The 23,206-nt window shown below is 46.5% G+C and overlaps 2 protein-coding genes across 2 annotated transcripts in view; one reads left to right on the top strand and one right to left on the bottom strand.

Annotated features, from left to right (window-relative positions):
• Positions 1-2,401, top strand: part of NME8 (NME/NM23 family member 8) — a 34,450-nt gene extending 32,049 nt beyond the window's left edge. The window contains exon 12 of the mRNA XM_048510458.1: positions 2,210-2,401. Coding sequence (XP_048366415.1) covers positions 2,210-2,401 — 192 coding nt within the window. The remainder of the gene's footprint in view (positions 1-2,209) is intronic.
• Positions 1,144-22,333, bottom strand: SFRP4 (secreted frizzled related protein 4). Its single transcript, XM_048510284.1, has 6 exons — positions 21,844-22,333; positions 20,467-20,550; positions 20,292-20,357; positions 17,034-17,232; positions 11,678-11,741; positions 1,144-3,963 (listed from the first exon to the last, which is right to left on the bottom strand). Exons 1-6 carry the CDS (start codon positions 22,286-22,288, stop codon positions 3,775-3,777), a joined length of 1,047 nt encoding a protein of 348 aa, XP_048366241.1. The 5' UTR covers positions 22,289-22,333; the 3' UTR covers positions 1,144-3,774.
• Between the last annotated feature and the right edge of the window lie 873 nt (positions 22,334-23,206).

Genomic DNA, 23,206 nt, shown 5'->3' with positions numbered 1-23,206 from the left:
CTGGCTTTGCTACCCCTCACCTCGCTGTGGTGAAGAGGGGCAGGAAGAGCTCCCCACATCATTTAGGTGTGGTACAGAGGAGGGGGAGAAGGACTAGTGGTGGCTTGGGGCACCAAAATCCTTGCCCTGGCCAGACCTCCTAATGAAGTTATTCCACACATTGTCTCAGATGCTGCAGGAGAGCGGGTGGTGTAAGCCTGCACCACAAAAACGGGGGCGCAGCTGCATTGGGGGGAAGAAGAAGAGGAAGAGGTGGGGTTTGGATTTAGAACCCACCTTTCTCTCCTGTAAAGTCTCAACTCCTTTCCCTTCCTCTCCCCACAACAGACACCTTGTGAGGTAGGTGGGGCTCAGAGAGCTCTGAAGAACTGTGACTAGCGCAATGCCATGCTGCCAGCATGTCCGCCCCTTTTGCAGGCAGAGTGGGCCCCTGTGTCAGCAAAATCCTGCATCGTTTCCAAGGCTCCCCCACTCCCTTTGGATTGCACTCTTAGGAAAGAGATGACCAAGGTTTCTGGGAGAAGCCGCCACTCAAAGGAGACATGCTTTCCTACAGGTTCTGAGGAGAGGTGACCAGTCATATGGAAAGGTAGTGGGGATGATCTGAGAATGTGTGAGAAAACTTAGACATGGACATCAAAAAGACCTGCTGTCCGCTTCTGGAGTAGTTAGTTCCACCACTGACACATAAATTCAACTTTTTGCTAATTTTATAATGACACATATTCATGCCTTGCAGGAATTACATTGATTTTACTTATTTACTTCATTTATATGCTGCCTTTCCAAAGGGGACCCAAAGCAATTTATATCATTCTCTATTTTATATCCACAACAACCTTGTGAGGTAGCTGAAGCGGAGAGATTGTGACTGGCCCAAGACTACCCAGTGAACTTCCATAGCAGTGATGATTCAAACCTGGATATCCCCGGTTCCTAGTTCAACATCCTAACCACTACACTACACTGTCGTTTCTGTTGAAAAAGTAAATGAAAGGTTTTAGGAATGTAACAGAACACTTGAATAAAGGGGAAACAGTAATGTTAAGATACAATCTTAAACTACACTATTTTTGCTGAACAAAAATTGGTTCCATTGTTAAAATGGTATTTCACAAGAGATGCTCAATAAAAACATAATAGTCTGGGGGATTACCATTTATTATTTCAAATAGTAGAATGTTAATGCTGACACATTATAATTGAAAGGTGCAAAATCTAGGCTGGAAAGCATTCTCGTTTTCCTCTCAATTCAAAGCAGCAAATAATATTTTATTTTCACAGAAATAAAACACACCTAGCAGCCTTATACATCTGAAGAAGTTTCAGTTAGCCCACTGTGAAAGAGGAATACCAAATCTACAATATTTGTTATAATAGCAGTGTCTTGTTAAGTTGGCAATTGTACATTTCTCTGCATTATTACTTAAGATGCACACGACATCTTCAAAGACAGAAACTGATACACAATAGGAGTGTTTACTTCATAAATCTGCACAAAGGTCAAGCGCTGGGGAAACTGTGCTTTGTAGAGGAATTGGCTTAGACAGCACTGATTGGCTGACAGCTGGCTGTGCAAAATGCTGATTGGCTGACTGCTATGGTCCCTCCCCCTCAAGCAGTTTCATTGAAAAAACAACGAAGTACCAAAACTTTTTTTAAAAAAAGTACATTCCATCTGTAAATCATACCAGGGAGAGAGGAAAAAGGGACACAGCCCTTAGCTGCAAAGTATAAACATCCAGCCAACACATATGATCTCTCATATGTATATATCTGCATTGTGCCCTTAAAGAAGAACTAGTGGAACTTAGATAAACCGAGTAACTGCAACCCTAGAAAAGAGCATGCATAATTGGACACAACTGCAAGAAGTGGGAACCACAGAACCCAAGCACACATCATTGCACAGTAGGCAGTGTTTGTAGTAAGAAGGATACTGGGAATAAGCAGGAGCAGCCAAAACCTGCTACTTCAAGAGTGTTGGGGAGGTTTCAATGGCAGCTTCTGATACAGTCCAGGGAAAATGGCAGGAGTATGGGAGAGGAGGAGAAAAGAAAGCAAAAAGCCCAACTGCACTTGCATGTCTTCCTACCTCTTTCTCTATATTTTAGACAATTGCCTTGATCAAGAGACAGAGACATTTAGGAAAATGGAGCCCGGGGCAAAATCTGAGTTTCCACCACCATCCTGGCTCCATTTTCCCTAGATATCGGGGTGGGGGAGAGAGATTGAGCCGTCTACCAATCTCTTGGAGGAGCGCCAGGTTGGCAATGGCGCCCAGGTCCACCACCGGAAAGCCGGCGAGGTGCCCAAGTCTACCACCCGAAACCCGGTAAGGTACCCAAGTCTGCCACCTGAAGCTGGTGACGGTGACCAGGTCTACTGCCCAAAGCCGTGAGCGTGACCTGGGCACAGAGGGAGCCACCGGGACCCAGGCTGCAGAAGAGGTCAGGTGTAAGGACCCGGCCGGCGCCCCCCACGTGATTAGATGGCATGCACCCGGGGACATGTGACATCACATGTCCCAGTGGGAGTACACCCCTGTCAATAGATAGTTTATGGGCACAAGAGAATTGATGCTCCTCTCCTTCAAAAGTTCCCCATCCATCTCAGTGTAGAGTTTCAGTCCATGCACTTCTTAGGCTATGCTTGTTAATGGGTTCCCTCCATGGACCTCTAATACAGGCATAAATAGCCTCATGTTGGTACATTTCAGATGCGTTGAAATGGCTGCCTCCTGTCTTTCAACAACATTTCCAAATCACACAGCGAGCCTACTGTTTAACCATGCTTCCAGTTCAAAGGCTGAAATAATTTCATTCCATGTTTGAAAAGAACCTCTATTCATAAGAAATCTACGAGTGACAAGTCCAAAAGTATAATTTCTAAGCTTATAATTTGTTTTTAGAGTACTCTAAAAATTTTATATGCAGCAATTAACGTTGTGAAAATTTTACATGCAACAATTAACATTGATGAAAAAGCTGGCCTAAAGTAGAGGATGAGGAAGGGATTTGGATTATTTTTGCTATACAAACACATGCTGATCAAAGACTCATGTCTTTAGGAACATTTGTGGGGCTCTTAACAAAACAGCCACCATTTTGGCATACATACACATATACACCACCTGCCCTGAGCAGAGGGTGCGAAGAAATCTCACACTGACAATACTTCTACAAAACAGCACTAGAGACAGAGGAACCCAAAATTAGATACTGTATTTTGATGTGTGCCCTCTCTGCACAGTACGTCTCATCACAAGGGAAACAACAGCGGCTGCCACATCTGGAGCACATGTGTAAAACCAGCCTTGGTATGTTCACCAATTCCTGCCAAATTCATGTTTGAACAGCATAACAGATCCAGATGTTTATTGGTTACTCCAGAAGAAATCCAGGTGGACCTCAAACACAGGCACAAATAACCTCATGGTACATTTCAGATCTGCTGAAATGGCAACAGAAACATGTCTGCCTCCTATTTTTCAACCACATTTCCAAATCACACAACGTATTTGCTGTTTAACCATGCTTAACCATGTTTAACCTAATCAACTGACTTTCATTGATCAATCAGATGTGGCCACAACACCTATATCTGTTGTTTAGCAGGAAAAGGCAGTCCTGTAAAAAGCAAATGGCAGCAAATAATGGCTGTCTGGGACATTGCTGCAAATGTTTGTGAGTTCGGGGAACACTGATTAACACCTTTCAGGCCGATGGAACCTTTGTCATGCAAGCGAATCTTTTCCTCAGAAGAATTGGGAATTTATATTCTTTTGATATTGACTTCTTTCCGGTCACGTCTCGGTTGATTGATCTTCTTAGGGCCGCTAAGCACCGGGTTGGTGTTCTTGGAGTTTTGTTTCTGTGCCCCGCTGCGACTGAAGCTTCTCGCATTTTGGTTTTTGTTATGGGCTGCTCGTAACTTGAGTTCCTGGAGTCGCTGCTCCCACCTCTAGAAAAACAATTTTAAACAAGTAAACATATGAGTGTGAGAGAGGAATCTTTCATACAGATCAATTCTTCCATGGTTCATACATTCAGCTGGTGGAGGAGGTATGCATAGTAATGTGAGCAGCAGTGCCGTAGTGGTTAAGAGCAGGTGCATTCTAATCTGGAGGAATCGGGTTTGATTCCCTGCTCTGCCGCCTGGGCTGTGGAGGCTTATCTGGGGAATCTCCTCCTCCTCCTCCTCCTCCTCCTCCTCCTCTCCTCCTCCTCCTCCTCCTCCTCCTCCTCCTCCTCCTCCTCTCCTCCTCCTCCTCTCCTCCTCCTCCTCCTCCTCCTCTCCTCCTCCTCCTCCTCTCCTCTCCTCCTCCTCCTCCTCCTCCTCCTCTCCTCCTCCTCTCCTTGGTAATGAGTAGTGTTAGTGGTGGGGGTGGTTGTGGTAGTGGTGGTAGTAGTGGTGGTGGTGGTAGTGGTGGTGGTAGTGGTGGTGGTGGTGGTGGTGGTGGTAGTGGTGGTGGTGGTGGTGGTGGTGGTGGTGGTGGGGGTGGTGGTGGTGGTAGTGGTGGTGGTGGTGGTGGTGGTGGTGGTGGTGGTGGTGGTGGTGGTGGTGGTGGTGATGGTGGTGGTGGTGGTGGTGGTGGTGGTGGTGGTGGTGGTGGTGGTGGTGGTGGTGGTGGTGGTGGTGGTGGTGGTGGTGGTGGTGGTGGTAGTGGTGGTGGTGGTGGTGGTGGTGGTGGTGGTGGTGGTGGTGGTGGTGGTGGTGGTGGTGGTGGTGGTGGTGGTGGTGGTGGTGGTGGTGGGGGTGGTGGTGGTGGTGGTGGTGGTGGTGGTGGTGGTGGGGGTGGTGGGGGTGGTGGTGGTGGTGGTGGTGGTGGTGGTGGTGGTGGTGGTGGTGGTAGTGGTGGTGGTGGTGGTGGTGGTGGTGGTGGTGGTGGGGGTGGTGGTGGTGGTGTGGTGGTGGTGGTGGTGGTGGTGGTGGTGGTTGGTGGTGGTGGTGGTTGGTGGTGGTGGTGGTGGTGGGTGGTGGTGGTGGTGGTGGTGGGTGGTGGTGGTTGGTGGTGGTGGTGGTGGTGGTTGGTGGTGGTGGTGGTGGTGGTGGTGGGGTGGTGGTGGTGTGGTGGTGGTGGTGGTGGTGGTGGTGGTGTGGTGGTGGTGGTGTGGTGGTGGTGGTGGTGTGGTGGTGGTGGTGGTGTGGTGGTGGTGTGGTGGTAGTGGTGGTGGTGGTGGTGGTGGTGGTGAAGTGAGATGAAGTGGTGGTGGTGGTGGTGGTGGTGAAGGTGGTGGTGAAGCTGGTGGTGGTCGGGCTGGTGGTGGTGAAGCTGGTGGTGGTCGGGCTGGTGGTGGTGAAGCTGGTGGTGAAGCTGGTGGTGGTGATGGTGGTGGTGTGGTGGTGGTGTGGTGGTAGTGATGTGGTGGTGGTGGTAGTGGTGGTAGTGGTAGTGGTAGTGGGGCAGTGAAAGTAGTGAGTGAGTAATTAGTAGTGGTGAGTAGGTAGTGAGTAAGTGGTGGTAAAAGTAGTGAGTAGTGAGGCATTGAGTAGTAGTAGTGAGTAGTGAGTAGTAGTGAAGTAGTAGTATGAGTACAGTGGTAAGTATGAAGTAGTGAGTAGTAATTAAGTAAGTGAGTAGTGGTAGTAATTAGTAAGTGGTAGTAGTAAGTGGTAAGTAGTGAGTAGTATTAGTGAGTGGTGATTGAGAAATTGAAAGGTGAGAATTTGAAATTGAGAGGTGAGGTGAGAAATTGAGAAATTTACAGGTGGTGGTAAGTAGTGTGGTAGTAGGTAGTGGTGAAATGGTGATGAGTGAGTAGTGGTGGTAATTAGTGGTAGGCAAAGTGAAATTGGTAATTGGTGGTGAGTGAGTAGTGAAGTGGTAGTGGCTGAAATAAAGGTATTAATTGAAGTGAGTAATTAGTAGAGAGTAATTAATTAGTGAGTGGTAGTGAGTGGTGGTAATTAGTAGTGGTAGTAAGTGGTAAAATGAGAGTAAAATGAAATTAGGTAGTAGTAAATTAGGCAAAATTGAAGTGAGTAGTGTTAATTAAGTGTGGTAATTGAAGTGGTAGTGGTGGTAATTAGTAATTAGTAGTAGTATTAGTAGTAGTGAGTAGTAGTGATTGAAGTAGTAGTGAGTAGTAGTAAGTAGTAGTAGTGGTAAAAGTAAAACCAAGGCATTAAGTGTTAGTAGTGAAAGTGAAAGTAGGCATTAGTAGTGAGAAATTGGTGGTAGTGGTAAGTATGGTAGTAAATGCATGGTAGTAAGTAGGTAGTAGTAATGTTAGTAGTAGTAGTAGTAAATTGAAATGGTAAAGTAATTAATTGATGGTAATTAAGTGGTGAAAAGTGGTAGTAAAATGAGTAGTGTTAAAATGGTAAAATTAGTGAAAAGTAATTAGTAGTAAATGAAAGTGAGAAGTAGTAGTGAGTAGTAAGTGAAGTAAGTAGTAAGTAGTAGTGAGTAGTAATTAGTAGTAATTGAAATTAATTAGTAGTAGTAAATGAAGTGTTAAGTAAGTAGTAAAAGTAAGTAATTAGTAGTAAGTAATTGAAGTAGTAAAATAAGTAGTAAGTAGTAAGTAGTAGTAAAATAGTAGTAGTAGTAAGAAAGTGAAGTAGTAGTAAAATGGTAGTAGTAGTAGTAGTGAAGTAATTAGTAAAACAGTAGTAGTGGTGAATTAGTAGTAGTAGTGAGTAGTAGTAGTAGTGGTAGTAGTAGTAAGTAGTAGTAGTAGTAGTAAGTAGTAAGTAGAAAGTAGTAGTAGTAGTAGTAGTAGTGAAATTAGTAGTAGTAGTAGTAGTGAGTAGTAGTAAGTGTAGTAATTAGTAAAAAGTAAAAAAAAAAAAAAAAAAAAAAAAAAAAAAAAAAAAAAAAAGAAAGAAAAAAAAAAATTGAAAACAAAAATAAAAAGAAAAAAAAAGAAAAAAAAAGAAAAAAAAAAAAATTTTTTTTTTTTTTTTTTTTTTTTTTTTTTTTTTTTTTTTTTTTTTTTTTTTTTTTTTTTTTTTTTTTTTTTTTTTTTTTTTTTTTTTTTTTTTTTTTTTCTTTTTTTTTTTTTTTTTTTTTTTTTTTTTTTTTTTTTTTTTTTTTTTTTTTTTTTTTTATATTTTTTTTTTTTTTTTATTAAAGTTATTTTTTTTTTTTTACATTTACGGCTTTTTTTTTTTTTTTTTTTTTTTTTGGTGGTGGGGTGGTGTGGGAATTGAGGTGAGGTGAGTGGGTGGTGGTGAAGTGGGTGGTGGTGAAGTGGGTGGTGGTGAAGTGGGTGAAGGTGAAGTGGGTGGTGGTGAAGTGGGTGAAGGTGAAGTGGGTGGTGGTGAAGTGGGTGAAGGTGAAGTGGGTGGTGGTGAGTGAGAGGTAAGGTGAGGTGTGGTGGTGGTGGTGGTAGTGGTGGTGGGGGTGGTAGTGGTGGTAGTGGTGGTGGGGGTGGGGTGAAATTGAGGTGAGTGGTGTTGAGTAGTAGTGGTGGTGGTGAATTGAAGTAGTGGTGAAATTGAGAATTTGAGGAGTGGTGGTGAGTAGTGGTGGTGGTGGTAATTGGTGGTGGTGGTGAGGTAGTAGTGGTAGTGAGTAGTGGTGAGTGAAAGTGAGTGGTGAGTGAGGTGAGTGAGGTAGTGAGAGTAGTGAGTGGTGAGTAGTAGTGAAATGCATTAGTAGTAGTAGTGAGTGAGGTAGTAATTGAGTGAGTAGTAGTGAGTAGTAATTGGTAAGAGTGAGTGGTAGTGAGTAGTGAGTAGTAGTGGTGGTGAAAGAGTAGTGGTGGTGAAATTAGTAGTAGTAGTAGTATTGAGTAGTGGTAGTGAGTAGTGGTAGTGGTATGAGTAGTGAGTAGTGGTGAGTGAGAGTAGTGAGGCAGTAGAGTAGTGAGTGAGAGTGATGAGTAATTAGTAGTGGTAATTGAGTAGTGAGAAATTAGTGAAGTGGTGGTAAAAGTGGTGGTGGTAGGCCAGTGGTGGTGTGGTGGTGGAAGTGGTGAAAAGTGGTGGTGGACTTCTTCCTCTTCTTCCTCTTCTTCTTCTTCTTCTTCTTCTAATTATCTCAGAGGTGTGGACCTCTCTCCACACAATGTTCTACCTTCCACATACCCACCTATTTGCATGAAGTCGCAGAATACATTTATTTTTATTATTATTTATTTAATAGATTTATATACGGCGATTCTTAGTGGACGCTTCCCCCGGGGAACAATCAAGTAAAACCTGAAGCAATCAGATAACAATAAAAGTCCTCGTATAATTACCAGAAGATTATTCATAAAATTGGAGCCATCATATCTCCAAAAGGCAAATGTTGCTATCAGGGCTATCCAGGGCTAATGTATCAGTTTCTTAAAATCTAGGGTAATTCCCAAGGTTTCAGAAAGAATATGAAAATTTTTAAAAAATGGGAATAAATAAGACAATTTTTAAAAAAATACTAAGATGTAGTGATATTACTTCATGGAATCTTCGCCATTTTGGGTTTCCTAGCCAGAGTGGTATAGTGGTTCAGAGCTACAGACTCTAATCTGGAGATCCAGGTTCAATTTCTCACTCCTCCACATGAAAACTGTTGGTTGACCTTGGGCCAGATATAGTTCTCTCAGAACTCTCTCAGCCCATGCAGAAGCGGGCAATGACAAACCATCTCTGAACGTCTCCTGCCTTGAAAACCATATGGAGTTGCCGTAAGTCAGAGAGGGAAATGGATTCTTCAGATCAGACCCTGCTGCTCTTAACCGCAATATCACGCAGAGTCCCTAGTCAATCTAAAACATCTTTCCTGAGGACCAGAGCATAACGTTGCCAGCCACAACCTGGGAAGTGGTGGAACAGAGTTGGGAATAAGGATGGAGGAAATGAAGTTACACCAGTGGCACCACGTCAGGGGCGTAACGAGGCAGCCCTGGGCAAACTGTAGCCCTGGGCAAAACCTGAGTTGGATGCCCCCCCCCCCCCATGGGCGGCCACTCCACCACGACCAAATTTCTTTCTGCACCAGGGCATTGGTGCCTGCAGGGGGTGCATTTCTAGACATATCAGCACCAAAATTTCAGCATATCATCAGGAGACTGTCCTTATGCTACTCCCCAAGTTTGGTGAGGTTTGGTTCAGGGAGTCCAAAGTTATGGACTCCCAAAGGGGGTGCCCCATCCCCCCATTGTTTCAATGGGAGCTAATAGGAGATGGGGGCTACAGTTTTGAGGGTCCATAACTTTGGCCCCCTAAACCAAACTGCATCAAACTTGGGGGGTGCCATCATCTCCAGATGATATCCTGAAATTTTGGTGCCGATACATCCATCAAAATGCACCTGCAGGAACATCTAGAAATTTGCCCAAGAATCTTTGTTCTGCATTGAGTTTTCTGCAATTGCTGTCCAATGGGGGTTGCAGGCTGTAGGGGCACATTTCTGAAGAGCACGAGTCTCAAAGCTTTCAGGGTCTCATCCAGGGGAGACTGCCCTAATGATACCCCCCCCCAAGTTTGGGTGCAATTTGGTTCAGGGGGGCCAAAGTTATGGACCCTCAAAACTGTAGCCCCCAATCTCCTATTAGCTCCCATTGGAAACAATGGGGGATAGGGGCACCCCCTTTGGGAGTCCATAACTTTGGACTCCCTCAACCAAACCTCACCAAACTTGGGGGGTAGCATAAAGACAGTCTCCTGATGATACGCTGAAATTTTGGTGCCGCTAGCCTAAAAACTGCACCCCCTGCAGGCCACAAATGGAAAACCACTAAAATACCCAAAAACGAACCCAGCATTTTGATGCCCCCCACAAGGTGATGCCCTGGGCAGCTGCCCACCTTGCCCAATGGGCATTACACCAGTGCACCACGTCACTTCCAGTGCAAAACAGGAAATGACTTCACCATTTCAGTATGATGCTTTAGGATCAAAACTAGTGTTTAAGCAAAGAACCTTGGGAGAGGAGATCCTATAAAGTCACGTCAACGCACTTGTATCATTTCCAGGTTTGTTCTGGAAGGGACACTGCACCATCAGCAGGTTGACTGTTCCCTCTCATTTTTCGCTCAGTGCACTGCCAAATGGCATCAGGGACACAAGAAGACAGGCTACAACAGGAGACCTAGAAAACAGGGGCGTAGCATAATAAAATGGTGCCCGGAGCTTACCCTGGGCACCGCTCCCTCCACAGCTGCACCTCAGTTGCATGCCAGCGAAAGGGACTTGTCCCATGCCCAATCCCCCCGTGGAGAATATAAATGGGGCCAGTCAGGTTCAACCCGACCCCATCTCCACGCTGGTCAGGTAGAGCTTGGGGGCAGAGCCAATAGTATAAAAGTTGAGTCTAAAACCATGCTCAACACACATGGAACCAGTAAACCTGTGCGTGCGTGCGTGCGTGTGTGTGTGTGTGTGTACAGACAGACAGACAGAATGGTTTCTCTCCCTATTAAAATGCATCTCAAAGTTATGCTGCAACCTTTTTAATTTTTCAATATTTGCCTCTTGAGCTTTACAAAGCAGACTGGCTTACAAGCTTTCCCTGTGTTGAAGCTTATATCCTGAAAGAAGATATAATTACCACATCAAAAGCAAAGAACACCTTAGGAACAGTTTACATGTAATAAGCATCACACGGAAGCTTCATGCAATTAGATGCACAGACTCCCGATGAGAGAACAGCTTGCACCTCTTTGAGTGGGAAGGGAGAAATAAAATTTTGACAACACCAATAACACTCCGGGACCTCCCCTCACAAGGAATCCGCATTCTGACCACTGTACATGTGTACATCATAGCGTGGGCTTAGCAACGAAGTTGTTCCCAGCTTACACCATCATGAATTTTAAACCGTGTCACAAACTTCCATTCTAAAATATATATATATATATATCAGATGTCGATATTCAGTCTAAGGGGGAAATTGGCAGGGCATATGCAGAAGGCAATCCAGCAACTTCTAAAAGCCAAACTCTTTGTGAGCAGCAAAATTGGTTTCTGTGGCAAAGCTCAACCAAAGATGTTTCAGTGGGAATTTCCAGCAACATAAAACAGTGGAGCGGGAGAGAGAGAAAAATCCCCTGGAACACTTTGGTAGCGACTGTGAAAAGCATGCCAAGGAAGTGGTCTTTGCAATCCTTCCCTCTGAAATCCTGTGGCTCAAGGGGAAAACCGGAGTCTTGTATTCCTAGAACAGTGGCTTGTATGCATACAGACTGGGCTGAGTTCATGTGCTTCTGAATATGGCTTCTTTTTACACATGTAGTTAATTCAACAGCCACAGCACATGTTGTATCCAAGGATGAAAAAGGTTACGTGTTTTTTGGAAACTACCATAATGGATTTTTAAAAATTTCTGGCACTCAGTGATGAATGTGCCTGAGGGTTTTGCTGGAAATTTATATCCTGCCCCACCACCGTGGGGTATCCAGCATCTGTTTCTGTCTCATGTATTGTTGAAGGCTTTCACGGCCGGAGTCACTGGGGTGCTGTGTGGTTTCCGGGCTGTATGGCCGTGTTCTAGCAGCATTCTCTCCTGACTCTCTCAGATCCTCTGAAGATGCCAGCCACAGATGCAGGCGAAACGTCAGGAGAGAATGCTGCTAGAAGATAGCCATACAGCCCAGAAACCACACAGCACCCCACTGTTTCTGTCTGCTTTCAACCCTGACTGTAGCCCATCAGCAGATCCTTTGAGCGGAGCTGAACCGAAGAGGCAAATATGAGGAATACACCCTGTTCTGGAAGAAGGGAAGTATAATGTGAGTGTTCTTACCTTGAATCTTTTGCTCAAGGGGTCCTTCCATTTTTCAACTGAACATCCATCCAGAAGCATCAACCTGAAATTTCAATTAAGGAGTCAAAGACAGAGGAACAGAAGATACCAATAATTTCCAAAGCAGACAAGCGCCACTATAAGAAAACCACCATATTGCAGCGATTCAGGTATAAGATCTGGGAAACCAAGGTTCAAGTCCCCACTCATGCTATGGAAGCTTGCTGGGTGAACTTTCAGCCTAACCTACTTCATAGGGTGGTTGTGAGGATAAAATGATGATGATGAAGAGTTTGGATTTATAGCCTGCTTTTCCTCAATGATAAAAAGTCTCAAAGCAGCTTACAAACTCCTTTCCCTTCCTCTCCCCACAACAGACACCTTGTAAGGTAGGTGGGGCTGGAAAACTCCTGCAGTTTTGGGTTTGGAGCCTGGGGAGGACAGAGACCTTTCCCGCGCCCGCCCAGTATGCCTCGCTGCTCTCAAAGCGTCGTTCTGGTGTGCCCAGGCTTTGACCCGTGCTCTACAGGCGATGGATGATTCTGGTGTGGCCCAGGCTTTCCCCCAGGCCCGTGACTCTTGCAAGGCCCTTCCTGCACTTACCTACGTTCCTGCTCTGTTTGGAAGCCTTTTGGAAGAAGAATGACGAAGCTGAGAGAAATTGCAGTTCAGGCTGGGAAGACTGACTGAGGAACTGCATTGTTCCCAGCCCCTTGTAGTGAGGTGGGGACCCAGCACTTCTTGCCTGAGGGAGTGGCCAGCAGGGACCCTTCTGCCTACAGTAGCGCGGGGCAGAAGGTAAGTGGGGAAAGGCCCAGAGACCTTTCTAGGTACAATGACATAGAATCCACCCTCCAAACAAAGCATCCACTGTCTCCAAAGGAATTGATCTCTATAGTCTGGATGATACGGCAGAAGGGAAATGTACCATTAGAAATTAATAAGCCTATATCAGCTTTAAGTATTATTTGATAAGTCTTAGGTAAGATCGTAGATTTAAGAAAGTTAAACCACAGTTTAGGTTAGTTTAGAAAGTATTATATCTAATCCGTCTGAGGTTTCTTTATTATAAAACCTACGACTGAGAATCTGCCGTGGCCTTGAAAAAGATGCTGCCTGTGAAGGCGTTTTGACCTACAGAAATCTAGATCTACGCCTACTTTTGCAGTGACGTCATTCAAGGCTTCCAGGTTACGGTGGGCACACGATCTCAGTACACCTACTTTTCTGATAAGACAGACAGGTTCTCAGCAGAAATGACCGAGGGATACCTCTTTCTGAGTCACGTGAGGTGACTTCAAAGGATTTCATAGGTAGGCTGAAGATGTCAACTGTCCGATTGCCACTTTTCAATAAATCTTTTTTTTATTTGCTGAAATTAGCATCTGAAGTCCCGATTTAGAACGATTATTTCTTCCAATTCAATTGGTATAACATAGAGATGAACTGTAATACTAGGGGATCCCCAGGTCCCACCTGGAGGCTGGCATCCCTTCCACCCCTCCAGGGTGGTGTAGGGGTTAAGAGCAGGTGGATTCTAATCTGGAGAACTGGGTTCGATTCCCCACTCTGCCACCTGAGTGGCAGAGACTTATCTGGTGAACCAGATGTGTTTCCGCACTACTACATTCCTGCAGGGTGACCTTGGGCTAGTCACAGTTCTTCGGAACTCTCTCAGCCCCACCTACCTCACAAGGTGTCTGTTGTAAGGGGGAAAGGGAAAGGAGCTTGTAAGCCACCTTGAGTCTCCTTAAAGGGGGCATAAATCCAAACTCTTCTTTTTCTCCTTCTTTTGTGCTTTTAAAGGCTCTCCCCTTCCCTGCTCTACTGTGTTATAGGACAGTTAGATAGGGAAAGGGGTGTGTGTGAAATGGAGATCTTGGGCAAAGGCAGGTTTAGGTGTGACTCTTCTTCCTATGCTTTTTTGCAGACATGATGTGAGAAGGGGAGGGACGAGGGGACAGCCACCAGAAGTGAGGTGAAGTGGGGATGCCATTCTAGCACGTTCCTGTGCTGCTTGTTGCTGTGTCATGGCAGGAGCACAGGTTTGCACACAGACTCAGACAGGCTCTTAGGGAGCATTTCCCACTATGGCTCAAGTTCACCACAGTGCTTCTGCTTTCTCTAATCCAAGGCGGAGCCGGACAAGGCCTGCAAATGCCTCTCATCCCCTCAATGAAATCAAGCAAGTGGAAACTGCGAGAGGAACAAGAATGTGGTCTTTCCTCCAGCACTTTCCAAGCAAGTGACCGTTACTTCTGACATTTTTAAAAGCCACTGTAACTTAAGCCTTGTTTACATACCGCTGAGGCTGATGGGAAACACAATATGCTGTTTTTTGCTGACTTCTCCCATTCCTTTGACACAGGGTATATAAAGAAAACCTCAGTGACCTTTAAAAACAGCATCGGCAAACTTGTTCCACGTTGGAATTACGGAACTCTGTGTAAACTTTTCCCGCTTCCGAGCGGTATTTGTTTTGATGCTCCAACATCCTCACAAAGACCACAAGATTAATCAAGATCATGTTTCTGACATGTCCCCCGAGTTCCAATTCCATTATCACCCACGCAAACACATGAGGCTGCTTTATACTGACCCTCACCACTTGACCTCCTAGGTAAGTATTATCCCCTCTAATTAGTAGTGCCATGTCAGGGTCTAAGGTAGGAAATGATATTTTCTGAGAGTTGATATCCTTTAGCTGAAGATGCCTGGGACTGAACCAGGAATCTTCTGCATGAAATGCAAATACAAATACAAAACCTTTAATGGCATATAATGAAATGCATGGGTTCTACCCAGTAGTGGGATTCAACCGGTTCACACCGGTTCAGGCGAACCAGTTGCTAAAAGGCACTAAAAGCCCCGTCCTTCCCTCTCCCAAGTAAGAGGGAGCGAGGGGGCTTTCAGAGCCCCATAGCAGCTGGGTGCAAGAAGGCCTCCCCCAAAGGCGTGCCAGCCCAGAGGCACATGGCCCGATAGGCTGGCAGGAGGGCGCAGCCCTGCTGGAGGTTGCCCAGGCCTCCCAGCCGCTGCCCTTGCCCAGGAAGGCCACCCTGAGAGGCCATGCCGCTGACCCAGGCGCACGGCCTGATCTGCGGCCGGCCAGTTCCCTGTGGGGGCCTCTGGCAGCTGCCGCCCACCCAGGCCTCTCCACCAATGCCAGAGAAAGGGGCCCCACCAGAGGCGGCCAACCGATGAAAGAAGTCTGACCCCATTGGTGGCTGGGCAGCCAGCCTGGCGGTACGCAGGCCAAACCGCACCTGCTGCCTTCCCTCACCACTCCCCAGCCCAACATCAAAAGGGGCGTGTGTGTGCAGCAGCCAGGAAAGTGGGCAGTGGGGAGCATGTAGTGAGGGGGCACGGCCCGGTAGTTAAACCATTAGAATCCCACCACTGGTTCTACCACTGAGCTGTGTTCCCCTTAACCCTTGCTTAGACAGAAAATGTTGCTTACCTCCTGTCTCATCCCTCCTCCAAATTCCGTTGTCTCCTTTTCAAACCCATGTAAGTTCTCAGATGTTATTATTAATAATAATCAAAAGTGTGTCCTACTCTTCTTCCCAAAAGCTCACAACTCTCACTGGTGACAGGCTGACAGATAGCGGTTGATCCAAAATCAGTCAGTGAGCTTCCTGAATGGGCGAGATTCCAATCTAGACCAGTGGTGGCGAGCCTATGGCACAGGTGCCAGAGGTGGCACTCAGAGCCCTCTCTGTGGGCACGCGCAAACAAAGTCCCCCCCCCCACATCTAGGCTGGCATGGGTAGCTGGGCTCGATTATTAGCATTAAACCTAAAACCTAGTTTTGGGGAAGCAGTGTAGGTAACCCTGTTAAGCCCCACTGATTTTCATGCAAAGAACTAAAGCACGATCCTTTATCTGGGAATAAGCTTGGTTGCTGGCAATGGGGCTTGCTTCTGAGTAAACCCTCCTAGGGTCGTGATTCACCCGTTGGAAGAGTTGCACGGTTGCTTCAAAGCAAAGCCACCAACTGCCACCAAGCTTACTCCCAAGTAACGCACGTCTCAGAGCCAACCGTTTTTTCTAAACTAAAACCTCAGTATTCAGGTTAAATTGCCGTGTTGGCACTTTGCGATAAATAAGAGGGTTTTGGGTTGCAATTTGGGCACTCGGTCTCGAAAAGGTTCGCTATCACTGACCTAGACTCATCCAATCAGAAGTCTAACACACATGCCATATGCTACATTGGGTCTGACAGGTATGCTTGGAGCTGCCCCACTCTGGAAGCATAGTTATTCAAAACATTTTATATGTCTGCCTTTCTCTCCTGCCACTCAGGACCCAAGGCAGACAGAAACAATATGAAATGCAATAAAATCACATACAATCAAGAGTTAAAACCAATTAAATATTAGCACAATAAACAGAAAATAAATTCAAACTACATTAGCGTACCAGCACCCAGCTAGCAAGGTAATCCTCCTTTGCCCAGCTTTAGATTGGCCCCAAACGTTTTACAGACTCTCCAGCTGGAATTAACACTCCCATGACCTCTTTGGGGAAGCTGTTTCCCAAGCATGGGGCAGCCCAGAAAAGGCACAAGGACAACATTCCCTTTAAGCCACGCGGCCGCATGGCTATCATATTGGTGCTGCACAGGTAAGAGGCCACCCTGCAGGGGGCGATATCCTCGGTGGCTCAATACTCCACAGTGTTTTGGAACTTCCATGCAACACTGGGGAACAATTCGAGCGACAATTGCTCAGAATATGTCTAAGGCCGTTTCCTCACTTTAAAAAAAAAGCAGAGGCAAAACGGTTTTGTAAGCTTCAGGTGTTTTTGAGCGCGCAGCCACGCTCCCTACTGCAGGTAGTCGCGCGGGGTTTCCCAAAAGGCGCTGTTCCGAACAGGAACAGAAAAGACGCGCGCTGAGGGGTCGTGAGGGCGGCAGAATCGGGGCGGCTGTGTTGTTGCCGCTCCGGTAGTGGGGAGTGCCGCTGGAACCCACGTTACTTGGAGCGAGTAGCGCGCAACAAAAGGTGAGTGGGGAAACGGCCTTAGACAAAGGGGATACTGTCCTTGGCCCTTGCTGGGAAGAATGAAGCTGCCACAATAGAACGTGCAAGGAGAAGCATGTTAGTGAGTCATGAAAGCTATCAAGATAAGCATCAGAACCTTAAGCTGGACCTGGAAACCAACTGGCAGCCAGTGCATAGACCTCAGAATGGGAATGACAAAGCCTTACCACAAAGCCCTTGATCTTCAAGGGCATCCACAGCCATTTCAGTGGACCACGCACACAAAGGAATTTGCTTATTGTGTTTGCCAACAAAGAGGACAAACTATTCTTCAGTCCGATTCAATTTCTTGTTATGGCATTAACGCTTACCTTGAGCGCCACTCATAGCACATAATGAGTACATCTTGATTTGGTGCAAGAGGTGGGCACCGGCAGGACGAATTGGCGTACAGGTGGACTTGAGAGCGGGGAACTGGAGTTGAAGATTTGAATACATCTTTCACTTCGACAGTTGTGATGATCTCATTACAGCTGCCTCTCTCCAGGCTCTTGGCTTTTGCGTGAAGAACTGCAACACACAATGTAACTTGGTGGATACACATGTTGGGTATTAACTCACAACGAAGCCCCAAACAGTCTCTCAGCGTAGCTCACTTTCTAGGGCTGGCGTCTCCTACCATGCTGAGCTCGGAGGCACTTTGATATATGGAAACCAGCTAATGAATACCACCACAAAATGGCAGCCATTAATAGTGGGGCAAACAGAAAATGGTGGGAGGTTCTTTTGATGAGGCAATTTCTGAATGGGTGCTCTCTGCAGACACAAATCTTCTGTCCCCTGGGCTATTCTGACCTCTTGCTTCACTGTGATGTAGAGCAGCTATGCTTGGCTTTTTTCTTTGGGGAAGAAGGAAGTGGATGTCCAGAAACACACTGGTAAAGACCATGCCATGGCACCACCGGGCATGATGATGGGCACCACAGCGCTAGGGAGAACGTCCTCTTAGATTATGGGATTATCTACCCTTTCGGTATTCTGGTTTATAGAACATTTGGGGGCAATCTGAGGCTGGGCAAAGGAGGACTATCTTGCCAGTTGGGTGCTGTTATGTTAATATACTGGTAGTTAAAATGCATCTTTTCTTAAATGCACTGCCTTGGAATGTGGTGGAGTCGCCTTCTTAAACAGAGGCTAGATGGCTATCTGTTAGGAATGCTTTGATTGTGTGTTCCTGCACGGCAGGGTATTGGATTTGATGGCCCTGTGGTCTCTTCCAACTCTATAATTCTATTATTCTCTCAGAACTTCTGACAGATTGTTATTGTTGTTTGGTATACTATATTTCTTAGTGGTTATATTATGCTCAGTCTCTCTAGTTGCTCTTAAAGCAACCATGGATTTGCAAGTATCGACATGCGGATGGGTCTGTACATTCAGATGTGCATCCTACCAAAAGCAGTGCAATGTGGACATTTGGAGGATTTGATCTTGGATGATGTGTACTCTGATGCATATCAGGATATGTGTCACATTGCTGCCTGCCATTTAATTCTGATCCAATGAGTCATGTATGAAGAAGTTCACCTATGCTTCTGGAACTCTTTAGATGGATCAGGATATCAGATATTTATTGTCTCATTTTTATTAATCATCAGCTGCTTTGGGACTAAACATCTGGAAAACGGTGTATATACAAAAATAATAAAGTTTTGATCCAGTCCTCTTAATCAAATCCCTTGATCTAACAGACTGCAAAATATTCTTTCCCACCTCTTCCCATTATCACGCCTATCCCCTCTAGGTCCCACCGCAGAGATTTAAAACCTGCAGGAAAGCAATTTGACTTCTTGTATTTTGTCAAAAGGGTGGTTTAGATGTGGTTTAATTAAAGAGTAATAAAATACTGCTAACATTACTACCAATAAAAACACATAAAAAGGTTAAAAAGAAGCTGGTTGATATTTGTGTATTTATATGGCACAAATGTTTACCCCATGGACATCTGGGAAATTAAGAAAATAATTGTAATATAGTTTTTTAGTTAAACTAAAGTTCTAGCAAAGCTACCCAATAAAACACTCCTTCCTTCCTTGACATGGTTGCACTTAGTAAAATCAATGTCAACTTCTCTAAAAAAATACCTTGTACTTTAATCTTTTGGAATTTATAAAATTATTATTTGGCATTTAACATGGTAAGGGAAGATCCTAACCTACTGTTGTGATTTCCGCAGAAGATTACCACCTCAAAATGGGATATCTTTGCTTGGATGCAAGTCAGCTGGCTTCAGTCCAAATTAGTCACACCTTTACTGAACCATATCTACACATCAGTATAGATCCATTTTATTTTATTTACTTCATATATATACCCCACCTTTCTCCCAAAGCAACACACAGCATTCTTTTCATCTCCATTTTATCCTCACAAAAGGGTAGGAATTTGAAACTGAGTTTCTCAGATCTGGGTCTGACACTAGAACCACCACTTAAAGGCCCTTTCCCCACTTACCTTAAGCCCCGCGCTACTCTCCACAAGTAGCGCGGGGTCCCACTGCACTCCCCACGTCAGGGGCGGCAACAGCGCAGCCGCCCCCAACGCTGCTGCTCTCGCGCCCCCTCAGCGCACGGCATCCCTGGTGCTGGTGAAAACGGCGCCTTTTGATGACCCGCGCTCTGCGGGGTCGTGGGGACACTTGGACGCGCGCCAGGGATGCCGCGCGCTGAGAGCAGCGCACAGTGACTGCGGCAGCAGGAAAAGTGGGGAAAGGCCCTTAGAGTCTGGGCTGGGGAAAGTAAATTGGAATGGTGGACACCCATTTGGCAATAAATTCTATGAAATTCGGTGGAACATTTCTGAGTAACTGTGTATAAGACTATGGTGCACAGTTAGAATTCCATGCAAATGTATCAGGGAGCGTCCTCATTCTGTTGGAACTTGACCCATTAAAATCAATGTAAAAAAGATTTGAATTGGGATGTAATTCTGAGTAAACCACTGGAACCACTTTGTGCATGTTTCAGAAGTACTACTAATGAGTACAATGGGATTTATTCCCAATACTTGTGCACAGTATTACAGCCCTAATTTTTCATTTAAGTACCTTCAAAAAACAGGGATTTTAAATGGATTTCTGTCTACCTTTCTCCAAGTTGCATCCAAAGAACTTTTCTTTCATGTGTAAAATTGGGGGCTGCTTTGTTTGAAGCACACAGTGGTCTTTAATGTCTTCAATTCAACAATTATTTTAGTGCTTTCACAGTTTAAACCACAAATTAGTTGTTTGACGATGGTATGTTAAAAAGTACCTATTTGGAATTAACAACAATTTCATCTCCTTGAGAATATCAGTCTTCTAAAAATCAATGCATTTTTCCTAGTTATGTTGCGGGGAAAAGTACAAGGAAACTGGGAAAAACCAGGGATAAATTTCTTTAAACAGTTCCCCTCAAGATACCAGTTGGTAAAGGAATGGGTTAAATTATGATCAGGAAAAGAGATGGTGTTCACAGAAGTCTACGGGGGCAAAACGATACAGCGATGAAAACCATCCCGGTCACACAAGGAAGGGAGAGGGACGAGTCTAAATATTTGGACAAAATGCAGAGATTTTTTTTTCAACTTACCATAGCTGTAGTTTTTGGTTAGGTACGTGGCCAGCGTTGGCTTGATCTTCCTACATTTACATCGACCTTTTTCGTAAAAGGGAGAGAATAACAAGAGGTAGGTCAGCGGGGATATCTTTAGTGCTGGGATTAGTTTTGGGGAGGCCGGCAGGGCAAAGGAGAAAGACACGCTCACCGGGGTTGAAGTTCTTGCACTCGACAGGTGGAGGTCTCTCTTGAACCGTCACATCATCTGATAAGTCAATCCACTTCACATCTTCTGAACAAGGGAAGACAAAGAGACCTGAAGGATTAGATCAGGAAGGGCCTTGGGGGAGAGAGCTTGTCCATCCTGAACACAGTTGGATTGTGCATGATGGAGATCTAACCCTACGTTTGTGGGTGGGAATGTGCCCTCTGTCTGATCCCTCTTGGAAGACTCCAGAGATCCCTTTTCAAAGCTGAACAGCCATAGTAGCATCGAGTCCCATGGGATTTACTCCCATGTCAACATGGGCGTAGGGGATTGCAGCTTTAGCTCCAGCCTGGAGATCTGGGAGGAGATGGGTGTTTTCATTTATTTCCTCTATTCATATACAGCTTTAGCTGGTAGGATTCATAGCAGATTTCCAACACACAAAATGAAAATGCAAAAATTTGCACATTTGGCAAATAAAATATTAATCAGTTAAAAGTGACATCATTACGATCCCAGCAAAGGCAGGATAAAACAAATGGAAAACTAACCAAGCTACCCTTTTATATGATATGATCTGCTCTGTTTCCTCCTGATCCATAAATCGCACCCATAATTTGACCTTAGCAAATTGTAAGGGAACAATCATTCAGAAGGAATAGGAAGAAACCTATTTTCTGGCCCATTTCTTAGTAAGGATACTGGGGATGAAAAAAAGATGCTAGGGATGAAAAAAGAGTTTGGATTTATACCCCCCCCCCCCTTCTCTCCTTCAAGGAGACTCAAAGGGGCTTACAAACTCCTTTCCCTTCCTCTCCACACAACAGGCACCTTGTGAGGTAGGTGAGGCTGAGAGAGTTCTGAGAGAACTGTGACTAGCCCAAGGTCACCCAGCAGGAATGTAGGAATGCGGAAACACATCTGGTTCACCAGAGAAGCCTCCGCCACTCAAGTGGAGGAGTGGGGAATCAAACCCGGTTCTCCAGATCAAGTCCACCTGCTCTTAACTGCTAGCTCATTCCTTGGCAAAAAGTTATTGCTTTAATAATAGTGATAATAATAAGGAGGAGGAGGAGGAGACGGGAGGAGGAGACTGGAGGAGGAGGAGGAGGGAAGAAGGACGCTTTTCCGAGCCGCAACAGGTAACGCGCATCAGACGCGCATCATCCGGATAACGTCTTTTTCTGTACTCCTTGCTCAAAGTCCAGAGCACCAGACAGGAGTGCAGAAAAAGTGTGAACCATACCCGGACGAGGCGCGTCTGATGCGCGTTACCTGCTGCGGCTGGGCCAAGCGCCTTTCTTCCCCCGCCGGGGTGGACTTCCCCGGCGATCCCTCCCCCCGCCCCCCCCCCCACGCCACGGGCTGGCTGCTCACCTTCGGGCAGGTCGGTGACGATGGCCTCGGGGGCGATGCAGACGCCGCGGTCGTAGACGGGCAGGTGGTCGCAGGCGAGGGCGGGGGGCCAGGTGTGGTTGTAGCGGCGCAGGAGCGGCTCGCAGGCGTCGCGGGCGCGCTGGCAGAGGGAGCGGCAGGGCTGCACGGGCTCGTGGAGGAAGTCGAGGGCGCAGATGGGCGCGTACATGGCGCACAGGAAGAAGCCCAGCACGGGGCTGCAGGCCGCCTCCACCAGCTCCTGGTACTGCTCGATGGCCAGCGCGGCGTTCTCCTGCGTGCTGTGGTGCAGGTGGTTGGGCATGCGGGTCAGGTTCCACGGCATGTGCCGGCACATGGGGATGCGCACCGGCTCGCACGGCGCGCCCTGGACGCCGCCCGTGGCCCGCAGGGAGCCCAGCCACAGCCCCGCCACCAGGGCCCACATCTCCCTTGGGACGGCTGCAGCAGCCGGGCGAGTGACCCCCAACCGGATCCCTCCACGCCAGTTGCAAGACCTGGGCACCGCAGTGGCTGCGCACCCACAGCCGTCGCCCCGACGGCGCCGCATTTATAAGGGCGCGGGGGGACGAGATCGGGCTCTTGGGCCAGCCGGGGAGGGAAAGGGGTGGGTGGAGAGGTTGCTTCTCCCCAGGGGCGCCGTTGGGTTGACATCCCCTCCATCCATTCGCCCCCCCCTTCCCCCGAGGCGACGTCCTCGCCGGCTGCCCATTTCTCACCGCGCGTCTCAAAGCGGCGGTATTTTTTCTCGCCTTCCTCCAGCGGGGGGGACTTGATGCCTGCAATAAATCCCGAAGGGAGATTGAGCAAAGGTGGAGAAAGAGGGAGAGGCTGTCTCTTTCCATTTGCTTTTACAACCACGGATTCAGAAGCGGGATTCGAACTTGTCGCCTTGGAGAGCGGGGAACTGGAGGTCCCGGTCCCGCCAGGGTCAACTTTCCAAACAGCTCGATTGAAAGTTTCTCTCCCTTCGAAGCTCAAACTTTCCTTATCAAAGCCCTGCAGTTATTCCTGTCGCCTGTAGGGGGCTACGCTGCAGAGTTCACTAGGTATTCTCAAGCGCCCATAAATGCCTACAAATATCCTTCTTATGAATACACATTGCAGGTAAATCAATGGAGTCTCAAAGAAATCTTACAGCATTGCAAGGTATCAAAGGAGTCAAAAAGGAATCTTAAGAGTCCTAAACACAGTTGCTGGGAAACAAATTCCACTGCATTGTCAAAGGCTTTCATTGGCGGATACAACTGGTTGTGGTGGGTTTTCTGGGCTGTGTGGCCGTGGTCTGGTAGATCTTGTTCCTAATGTTTCGCCTGCATCTGGGCTGGCATCTTCAGAGGTGTGT

Source organism: Sphaerodactylus townsendi, linkage group LG11, assembly GCF_021028975.2.
Source record: "Sphaerodactylus townsendi isolate TG3544 linkage group LG11, MPM_Stown_v2.3, whole genome shotgun sequence".
In the NCBI taxonomy this organism is placed as follows: Eukaryota; Metazoa; Chordata; class Lepidosauria; order Squamata; family Sphaerodactylidae; genus Sphaerodactylus; species Sphaerodactylus townsendi.
Note: the sequence above shows the minus strand (reverse complement) of the source record. Positions and strands in the feature narration are given on the sequence as shown.